The sequence below is a fragment of the Pleuronectes platessa genome, chromosome 21 (genome assembly GCF_947347685.1).
Source record: "Pleuronectes platessa chromosome 21, fPlePla1.1, whole genome shotgun sequence".
Lineage (NCBI taxonomy): Eukaryota > Metazoa > Chordata > Actinopteri > Pleuronectiformes > Pleuronectidae > Pleuronectes > Pleuronectes platessa.
In genome coordinates this window covers 4,053,678-4,064,319 of record NC_070646.1, presented here as the reverse complement: position 1 = coordinate 4,064,319, position 10,642 = coordinate 4,053,678, and the positions used below count along the sequence as shown (strand labels likewise).

Genomic DNA, 10,642 nt, shown 5'->3' with positions numbered 1-10,642 from the left:
TGTTGTTCTTCCATTGTATTTCAATAAATCACTCAGATATTCATTCATCCAACAAGTTTCATGAATTCATACTTTTCTTGCCTTATTTTTGTATTTTATTCTATTCAATAAATGCATCAATAACCTACAAGGACAGACGGTGACCCGGCAGAGGTGAGCGAGTCTCTACTACAGTCATTACGACAGGAAGCTGCAGACAACATGGCGGCCGCCGTAAAGAGCGTTTATGTCACATAGCAGGAGATTTGTGAAAATGTCCCGAGGATCCTGATCTTATCGAAAACCTTCCTCCTCCGACTGGAGGATTAGAGTAAAGGATTCACTCGTCATCTGCCACAGAAACTGTAAGTCTAGTTTCAGGTTTTCAGTAGATACACTGGATCCATACTTACTGTTGCATATGTGTCCATGTGAAACCATTCAAAGGTAAATGGGAAATCTCATCATCTTTATTTACTTTGTAGATCAACACATACACAAAACTCAGGAGTTCACACTTTGGATTGATTTGTGTTTTCATGTTGAATAATCACCTCCATTCACACGTCCTAAGGAAGCTGTGCCTGCTGTTGTATCTGTTATATCATATCTGTGTCAGTTATTGTGGATTTCAAATTGTGGCAAGTGAATAAAACATGAGCACTACATACAACACTGCCCCTTTTTAGTGCATTTAAAAACAAACGTGCACATTTAAAAAGAACACATGATAAGATCAATAATATGAAATTATACAACACTGTTTCATGAATGCTCAGGCCTTAATTTCCCACCATGCAACAAACCGTTTCTTCTTAAATACAGATTTCATTCAGTCCGTTATGCTCTCAGTGAAAATATCAACAACCGAGTTGTACTTCTGTGGAGTGCCCCTTTTACATTTTTACCTCTTCTTATATCTGGCTTAGTTTGAAAATTACTGTTTTAATAGTTCCTCAAACGTTGTTTGTTTTCCTTTAAGTTATTTTGCACTTTAAAGTACACCATGTACTTTAGCTTCAGCATATAAAGTAGTTATATCAGATTATCACCTGTCGGGCCTTATGCACTGAAATGTGACACTTCTAAAGGAACCGTTTGAGTTTGCATAAACTTTATAGTTTTTACTAACTTAATTCGTTTATGCAGGAACTCCACTTCTCCATTGTGGTACTAAATCAGTGTCTTCTCTATCTCTTGTATTAAAATGTCTGACTGTGTAACCTTGATTTCAGCAGGTTCTCATTTCACATGTTGAAGAAGAAGCCCCCCGTCCTGCGGCATTTCCTGTCCCTGGTTTCCAGACGGGCCAATCACCTCGCCAGGCAGCAGTATGATGTCATCGTGGTGGGCGGAGGTCACGCGGGGACAGAGGCGGCAGCAGCAGCAGCCAGAGTGGGAGCGGAGACTCTCCTGGTCACGCAGAAAATTAACACCATAGGTGAGAAAACATGTCTCATGCAGCCTGTCCAGCTAATTGTGTTGAGGTTTGGGGAGAACAAGTGCAGTTGGAACTTTACTAGCAGCTGTTCATCATCTCAGTCGTCTCTGTCCCTCGTTGTCCTCTCAGGTGCTCTGTCCTGTAACCCGTCTCTGGGAGGAGTAGGGAAGGGCCAGCTTGTGAGGGAGGTAGATGCTCTGGACGGGCTGTGCGGTCAAGCAGGAGACTGGGCTGGGATCCATTTCTCCATCTTAAATCGCAGGAAGGGCCCCGCTGTGTGGGGCCCGAGGGCCCAGCTGGACCGCCAGCGCTACAGGGAATTCATTCAGGTATTACGTACAAGGCGTAAACTAGGATGTCACTCAGTAGAGCACAAACAGGATTGTGTCCTGTGAATGAATAGAAAATGTCTCTAACTGTCTTTGTGTCTCTGTTTCAGTCGGAGCTGCTGTCCACTCCCAGGCTGACGGTGTTGGAAGGTTCAGTGGAGGAGCTGCTGGTAACAGAGCCAGACACAGCGGAGCCGGGACACCACCGAGTTACTGGGATACGTTTGGGTACGGAGCAAAAGACTAATATCTCTCAATGTCCTGAACTCTGTTTGTTCCACCATTAAAACTAAAATGCCGTTTCCATGCTAATCCATCAAGTTTGTTTTGTGTAATCTTGCTTAAAAACCAACCAACCTACAAATAAAAGGAGAGGGTGAAAACACAACCTCCTTGTCTCGTGTAAAAAGTCGTACGTTAATCAGTTTGTAATCCCTTCGCACTTATTTCAACGTCTTCTCAGTAAATGGAAGCCATCCGATCTCGGCGAGCTCAGTGATTCTCACTACTGGTACTTTCTTGTCTGGCTCCCTCTTCATGGGCCAGACCACGTCCCCCGGGGGTCGGATCGGAGATGCTCCCTCGAGCGCCGGGCTGTCCCACACGCTGAGGGAGAGGCTGGGGCTGAGGACAGGCCGACTGAGGACCGGGACCCCTCCCAGGATCGTGAAGGATTCAGTCGACCTTTCCCTGGCTCAGATTCATCCTGCTGACAGTCATCCAACTCCCTTCAGCTTCCTCAACAAGCACACACGCTGCAAGGTAAAGATTAAGTCCTTTTACCGAAGAGGCATTTTATTTTATCAAAAAATTCATTGTGAAATTAATATCTTTGAAGCCTGAAGAGCAGCTGCCTTGTTACCTGACCAGTACAACTCCTGGTGTTGAGAGAGTGGTGAGGGAGAGTCTTCATCTCAACCATCACATACATGAAGATACCAAGGGTCCCAGGTACACACACACACACACACACACACACACACACACACACACACACACACACACACACACACACACACACACACACACACACACACACACACATGCACACATGCACACACACACACGTTCTGAAAGTCAAAAGGAATAACTCCTCTCTCTCCTCTCTCAGGTACTGCCCTTCCATTGAGTCACGAGTGTTGCGCTTCCCCGGCCGGAGTCACCAGGTGTGGCTGGAGCCGGAGGGGGTGACCTCTGACCTCTTGTACCCACAGGGTCTGTCCATGACCATGCCCCCCGACCTGCAGCTCCGCCTCATCAGAGAGATCCCCGCCCTGCACAGAGCGGAGATCTACACACCCGGTAAACTGACTGAACCCTGTTTGTCTCAAAGTGGTTTACAGTCAGTTCAAATACAGAACCACAGCATGTCTGCTCTCGGGCCTAAGCTCACTCGGCCCTTTACTGAATGAGAGACGTACCGTGTAATGAAATCACCTGCTGGTTTTGTGCAGTAGTTTATGGATGGGTCAGTCAAACATCTTGAGTGGACTGTGATATTGTGTCTTTGGGTTTTCCAGGTTATGGCGTCCAGTACGACTTTGTGTGTCCCACTCAGCTGAGCCCTGCACTTCAGGTGAAGAGCACCCAGGGTCTGTTTCTGGCCGGTCAGATCAACGGAACCACAGGGTACGAGGAAGCTGCTGCACAGGTAGACTTGCATTTATTATTTCTTTATATTAATCAAGTCATGAAACACAAAATCAGCCTCGTGATGAGTTCTTTCTGTGACTGGATCCCTTTGATCTGTTGCCAACATCTGTGACGTGTGCAGTGAGTTAGTCTTAAAGTCTTATGTCGTGGTCACTGAGGGCGATTTACAGCAGGCTGGAGAAACACATGACCACTCAGAGCTCAGCAGGCAGGACCAGTGTAATTATCAATCTTTTCTGACATTGTGTATGCAGTGCACTGAAAGATTAAGATTAGATTTCTATAATTAAGCTATTCAAACCTGTGTGTGTGTGTGTGTGTGTGTGTTTGTTTGTGCAGGGGCTGTGGGCGGGTGTGAACGCTGCCCGCTGTGCCTTCGACCTCCCTCCACTGGCCTTGTCTCGAACTGAGAGTTATATCGGAGTTCTTGTTGACGACCTGGTGAGCCGAGGCGTGACGGAGCCTTACCGCATGTTCACCAGCCGGGCGGAGTTCCGAACCTCGCTGAGGCCGGACAACGCCGACCTGCGCCTCACTCTGAAAGGTACGCTCAGTGTCTGGGGCTTCAGCAGCCCCCAGCGCGATAACACTTCAGAGCATAGAGCTGTAACTGAGTCAAATCTAAACATTATCTGTATGTCCTGAATCAACAGTCAATCTCAAAGTACTTAATACAACTTATGGAGTATTGACAACTCCCAAAAGATGTTATTCCGTTTTCTGTGCTTTAGTTTCTCTCCTCTCCTTTGTTTCTTGCCTTGTCCTCCTCTGTCAGGGTTCGAGGAGGTGGGCTGTGTGTCCCCTCTGCGCTACCAGGAGGCTGTGAGAGTGAGGGACAGTCTGCAGGACGCGCTCTCAGCCCTGCAGACTCTCACCCTGTCCACGCACAAGTGGAGACAGAAGCTGCCCGACGTCTGCATAAGTGAGAACAAGAACACGACGGTGAGGTGAGTGGACCAGGTTTGACTTCTCATCTCAAGCTACTGTCAGAGGTACGTCTATATTCAGCTGAAGGGGCCGACTGTCACTGAACGACTTCTCTTTCAGTGGCGTGGAACTGCTGCAGTACAACGACGCCTCCTTCGAAATGCTGGCATCCGCCTTCCCAGAATCTCTTTCATCTTACCTAGAGTTCTCACAGAGACTCAAGATAGAGGGTAAGAGCTGATTTTGGTATTTCGAGACAACAAGGAATTAACGCCTGTGACATATTCATTGTGATGGGGTGTTTGTATTAATCCTTTGCTTTCTTCTTCTCTCCTCTCTGCCGTGCAGCTGTGTACAAGCCTCACTGTGACATGCAGAGGAAGGAGATAGAGAGAATTCAGAAAGAGGAGAACATGTCTCTCCCACAGGACATTGACTATTTATCTCTGCCGGTGTCACTGTCTCAGGAGGTCAGAGAGATTCTGGACCGAGTTCGACCCAGCACTGTGAGTCTGAATATTTGTAGACTCTAAATTTGCTAAATTGAATGAACGCTTGTGCTGTTACATCTAAAGGAACTAACTCATTCTATGCTTTATCCTCCAGCTGGGTGCTGCTACACGTCTGCAAGGTATAACCCCCGCTGCAGTCGTCAATCTCCTTCGATACGTCCGCAACACGGAACAAAAGGAAAGAAGAACGCACAGAAACCAGCCACACCGAAAAGAAGAGAGAGAAGAGAGAGAAGAGGAGCTGTGTGCACGAAAAGCATCTTTACCTCAGTGAAACGACCACTCACAAGCTGTCTTGTACAAATTTATTTATTCCTGCAAATGTTACAAAAATGTTATTTTGCGATGATGCAGTATGGAACTTTTTCATGTCTCTGTATAAAAAATAAACATTCATCTATCTTCCAGCTACCTCGTGAAGAATTCTAATCCTGTTAGCAACATGACAGTGAACAGCACTAAGCTCCATGTGACCTGCTCAGTGTCACTCCGGTTAATAACAACGTGGCCGTCCAGCTCAGCGGTGCCTCTAGTGAAGAAACCAAATGGAAACTTCCAGCTGGGCTGCGGCGAGCCCCTGGGGGGGCTGGGGAAAAGTGTGGTGTCGGCAAACGTCACGTCGGTGGTTAGAACGAGAGGGGACGACACGGGACACTGAAGAAGAGACGGCAGGAGAGGATTGGGACATTTTCACACTACAGACATAAAAACATATGTTGCACAGAAAATAAGATGTCTTTTTTGAAATTGTTCACCTTGAATTTTCTACACTTGAATATGTATTTGGCCCCAAGGATGTAGTTCTGGGGAAGGTGTAAGAGACCCTGGCGAGCCCAGAGGACTTGGATAGAGAGCGAGTTCGGGAGGAGGCAGCCTGACTCACATGTTTCCTGAGAGAGGAGACAAAGGAAAAGGTTTTGAAAAGGGCAGGAGTACACCAAATAACCGCGCTTCCTGTCTGAGCTGTACCTGTGGGTCGACAGGACACTCCTGGGTGATGACTCTCGTCCAGCTCAGTTGGGACCCTGAGTTCATGGCGATCTCGTCAGGAGTAGCAAGTCCCTGCAAGATCCTGTAGATCTGGACCCGCAGCTCTGAACAGTCTCTCGCTGGAGAACTAGACAACATGTGGAGACACTGATATGACTTGAAGAAGATGAAATAAATCTCTGCTCCCTCATGCATAAAAAAACAGTTAAAACTAGAGCTGATCTAAGTGAGGATTCACCTGAATGTGCAGCCAGTGATGATGTTGTATGGGAAGAGGACGGGTGCTCGTCCGCTGGGATCAATGGAACACTCCCCACCCTGAGATCTCAGCGTGGTCAGCTAACTCACTGTCAAGGAGCCACCATGCATCATTGACTTTATCCAGCGATTTGGATAAATGAAAATATGACTAACCTAGAATGGTGGTGCACATGATTCCGCCAAGTTGCATCAAATTACAAACACTCATAGATATCACTCCTCTAAGTATGAATAATTATAATAATAATAATTAACATTTCCTGGATCCACCCCCTAAAATGAATCCACTCCAAAATGAATTGGGTTCTACGACGGCTCATACTTCACCAATGTTTAAGTTAAAATAAAATCAGTAAAGTAGTTTTTGTGTAATCCTGCTAAGACACAGACCAACTGCGATGACATCAACCTCCTTGGTAGAGGTGTTCATGATGCAAATAGTGAGGATACAGATTTCATGGTTCCATCAAAGCGACCAATGACAGGAGATCCCACTCTGAGTCCGTCTGCCGGGGTCTGTCCTCCTGGAGAGGGGCTGGATGTGACCAACTGCAGAAGACACGTGTCAATAATATCAGTGTTTGAATCCATATTCAATTTTGAGTGTCTGGTTTTAAAGGGTCACCTGGAACTGCACAGAGTGCGTCTGCAACAGCAGCTGATTTGGATCCACATCCGCTAAGACTATGTTCACAGTTGCAGACGTGAGTTCTCCTCTGCCTGTGTAACCTATGACAAACTCCACCTACAGGAAAGTCAGACACAGCAGTGATTAGATTGATGTTTAAATTAAATATGTGTGATTTAGGATAATTTGTGCGGCTACTAACCTTTTTAACCACGTTGAAACAGGAGTTGTTTAGTTGGACTGGTGCAGGCCACTCAGACAGTGGTGTAACTGGGATCTGAAACCAGAGTTAGATTTTTTTATGACAACAGGTCTTATTGGGGTTTGAGGATTTATCTACACGTCTAAAGATTTGTCTTTAAACTCTCGTCATGTTGATCTATATGTATAATCAGTGCGACTCACCAGAAAGTCTGACACTTGTGTTGTCTCAACGATTGGAATCTGTTTTAAAAGAAAGAAAATTATAAAATGCTGCTGTGAAATTCTCAACGGTAATAATCTACATAAAATGGATCTTTGAGCAGGAAGACTTACAGACCTTGATTAGACTTAAGTCAGAGAAGTAGGAGCGGGCGTTGAGATATGGGTCTGAGGTACACGACTGAGGCGTCAACATGCGGGTGCAAGACAGAGAAGTAGACCTCAAGAACTCTACAGGCAGAGGAAATCAGACTGGGATTAGATGAAGAGTTATAGTATATATAGATTTAAGGGATACTACTCAGCAATTTACTTGAACACACGTTATTTGTCGTGAACTCACTTGCAGGGTTGCGGTTGATACAAAACGATGCGGCAGCCCCTGGAGCCGGCTGACGGAGGAGACCCCTCACGGAAGAATTGAAGAAAGATGTCTGAATGACATCATCAACCTACAAAACAGACTCTTATTTGCATTTTATTTATTAAAGACACTTGCTCAATTGTTATTTCGGTACTGACTAGCACGCTCAAATATCTAAAGTTCAACACGTGTAATACAGAAATCTTGTGTTACCCTGTAGAAAGGTCGGCTGTGGCTGCTGCCCGTGGGCCCTGGTGGTGAGAAGTGGTATGACGCCCCTAATGCCGGATAAGGAGGAAGAGCCTGGAACGAATTAGCTGCTTTATCTGTTTGGACAGGTTGAAAAAATGGGAGAATAACTTTATGTTGATTATTGATGAACTCATGTGGAATAATTTGACTGTATATCATTAAATCATAAATGATTGGAACCTTTATTATATTCGTATAATATGGTTTTACCTTCAGACCGGACACAAAACAGGGAGTCCGTCTCAGTGACCAGAGATGAATCCACGTTAGCCCGGAACATCAGCCATTTCTCAATGCAAACTCCTGATCTGTGAAGTCAGAAGAGTTTTCATGCTGTTGAATGTTTAATGTGAGCTGTAACTCGAGTGTGGGGAACAGGACTTACGTGGCTTTCTGAGGACATCCAGTGAAAACCGTACTCAAGTTAGCGACGCCACAATCCACCGAGTCACAGCAGCAGCCGATATCACAGAAATACGGGGTTAAATCGCAGAGACACGCTGGAAAACAACAGGAAAGACTTGTGTTAGTGGGTTTGTGTAGAAACAGCAGGTCAACTGAGACATAACAATCCGCCTGTAGCTTCTGAAAACCTTTCTTTTGATCAAGGCTTTTACAAATGATTCACAATGGCTCATCCTATTTATTTAAATAATTCTATCTTATGCGCTATCATAAGATTGATGTGTAAATGTATCTCTATGTAAATGTGAAAAGTTTCACATCAGCGACAATCATCTGACCTCAACCCTCAAGAGTAAATAAACTAAATAAAGTTTAATATAATAAGGTCTTAAATGTATAGAAAGCACTGCAGAAGCAACTAGAGGGAGATCACTGAGGGGATGAGTTTCTGATGAATCCTAGGGCTTATAATATATAAACATATAATATGTAAATAAAGTTTATTATTACTAAAATCACAAATACATGAGATTTATTAAAATATGGTCTCAAACAGACAAATTGCTCTGTAGAAGCACCTAGAAACAGATGACTGGAGTCAAACAGGATGAACTAAACTGTGATGGAGTTTGAAACTCAACCAGCATCACAACAGGAGCTTGGCTTGGTTTGATGCTGGAGGATCAGAACACATGGAGGGTTTCGAACATGATGGAGGAAGTTACCCTGCGGAGCCTCGTTGGGCTGGGCGGTGGCTGCAGGGGGAGACTCGGTGGACCCAGCGGCGGCTTCAGTGGACCAAGCCTCGGTCATTTCAGGGGACACAGCTTCGGTCACCTGGGTGGACCCAGCCTCGGTCACCCCAGAGGTCCACACCCCGGTGGGGTCCCATGTGCCTCCAGGAGCGGGGGTCGAGGCGGTGACAGCTCCTCCATCGGTCGGGCCGGTGGACGAAGAGACCCCCGAGTCTGTGGCTGCGTTCGCGACCCACACACACACAGCGACGAGCAGGGATCGACCCCAGCGGCTCATCTCCTCACAGGGACATGGCGACCACCGCGCGTAGTAGCTTAGCTCCCTTAGCTTGACTAGCTAATGCTAACGTAGCAGCTAGCTGGCGAATTTTAACTATGTCACAGCAAGCTGTGTTAACATATTTAAACAATTCTATAAAATAACGTTAAAATTCCCGAAAACGAACAATATTTATCTGAACATGGCGTCAGCCGGGGAGCTTCTTGTTGCCAAGGAAGCTGTCACGGAGACTTCCGGTTCTAGGATAAAGATGCCGTAAAACTCATAAAAGACAGGAAACCCTTTTTATTTTTTCAACTTTACTGGATTCAGAATCACAACTTCATCTGGGAAATATAAAGGTTCAGTGTGTAAGATTTAGGGGAAAGAGAAATTAATTTGCAGGAATTGAGTATAAAACAATGCTAGTGATGTTGTTAGTATTGTGTTTCAGCCAATTGTTGTTTTATTTACCCTAGAATCCTACATCTACATCAGGAGTGGGTCCTTTATACGGAGGAGGCCATGTTTTGTACAGTAGCCCACACTGGACAAACTCAAGACCTTTTGAGTTAATATGTCAACTGAAGGCCACCACATGTTCTCTGTCATGTTTGAAAGGGGAGGGGGGTTCAGCTGCAATATGCAACTTCACCAATAGATGTAACTAAATCCCACACATTGAACCTTTAATCGAAGCAGGTTAGAAACAAAAATATTTCTATAACCCTATACCTTTTTATGTATGTAATTTACAACATTTGTCATAGTGATGAAAGAAATAAGGATGGGATATTTTTTTATTATAATGTATTCTTAAATTGCAATTTACAGTTTCATTTATACATTTCAAACAATGTACTCATGAGATTATTTATTTCATACTTATCTATTTGATATGAAACACTGGAGCGTCAATATATTTGTTTGGTGGTGTTGTGCAAAATTAAATAAATGTAATCTTACTGACTATAAACGGTTGCTCATCTGTTATGGTTACTTTTTGAACTAAATTCAAAACTCATGGAAGGAAAATCATGAATTACTTAGGTGACGAAAACCTTTCAGTTTGTAAGACAGATAATTCCTCGTGTTATCTCAGTCTCTTGAGAGCGTCATCGCTCGTGTCCTCATTTCACCTGCTGCTCTGACGTTCTGTGTGAATCTTCTTCTGTGTCTGCACCCATCACCAACACAGAGCTTCAGCAAACCTCCCTCCACATGGAGACGCTGCTGAGCCTCTAAACTACATCTGATATGATCAAGTGTGGCTTGAACGTGAGATCAGAAATGATCAATTTGCTAAATACACTCATCTGCAGAAGATTGGTTTCTTTTTACTTTCCTTATTCCCGTAGAAAAACAAGTGAACCCAGCTGAACTCTTGGAATTATAACCTTTGCTTTCTCGTAAACATCCACTTTCATTCAAATTCAAACATTATCTTCCAGGTTGCTCTAAACT

At 44.7% G+C, this 10,642-nt stretch overlaps 2 protein-coding genes across 3 annotated transcripts; one reads left to right on the top strand and one right to left on the bottom strand.

Moving 5' to 3' along the window:
* Positions 1 to 52: 52 nt before the first annotated feature.
* mto1 (mitochondrial tRNA translation optimization 1) lies at positions 53 to 5,248 on the top strand. Of its 2 annotated transcripts, none has more exons than XM_053413957.1 (13): positions 53 to 344; positions 1,215 to 1,420; positions 1,550 to 1,749; positions 1,860 to 1,977; positions 2,213 to 2,511; positions 2,588 to 2,700; positions 2,861 to 3,051; positions 3,270 to 3,400; positions 3,742 to 3,946; positions 4,178 to 4,349; positions 4,450 to 4,559; positions 4,678 to 4,835; positions 4,936 to 5,248. In XM_053413957.1, exons 2-13 carry the CDS (start codon positions 1,231 to 1,233, stop codon positions 5,113 to 5,115), a joined length of 2,067 nt encoding a protein of 688 aa, XP_053269932.1. In that variant the 5' UTR covers positions 53 to 344; positions 1,215 to 1,230; the 3' UTR covers positions 5,116 to 5,248. The 2 variants fall into 2 exon arrangements, with proteins under 2 accessions (XP_053269932.1, XP_053269931.1); XM_053413956.1 differs by having other exon boundaries at positions 54 to 344; positions 1,218 to 1,420.
* LOC128426896 (tectonic-3) lies at positions 5,141 to 9,850 on the bottom strand. Its single transcript, XM_053413958.1, has 14 exons — positions 8,890 to 9,850; positions 8,145 to 8,259; positions 7,970 to 8,067; positions 7,721 to 7,833; positions 7,487 to 7,595; positions 7,262 to 7,374; positions 7,126 to 7,164; positions 6,923 to 6,997; positions 6,718 to 6,837; positions 6,543 to 6,641; positions 6,070 to 6,170; positions 5,811 to 5,958; positions 5,597 to 5,731; positions 5,141 to 5,495 (listed from the first exon to the last, which is right to left on the bottom strand). The coding sequence occupies exons 1-14, from the start codon at positions 9,194 to 9,196 to the stop codon at positions 5,250 to 5,252; spliced, it is 1,818 nt and encodes a 605-aa protein (XP_053269933.1). The 5' UTR covers positions 9,197 to 9,850; the 3' UTR covers positions 5,141 to 5,249.
* Between the last annotated feature and the right edge of the window lie 792 nt (positions 9,851 to 10,642).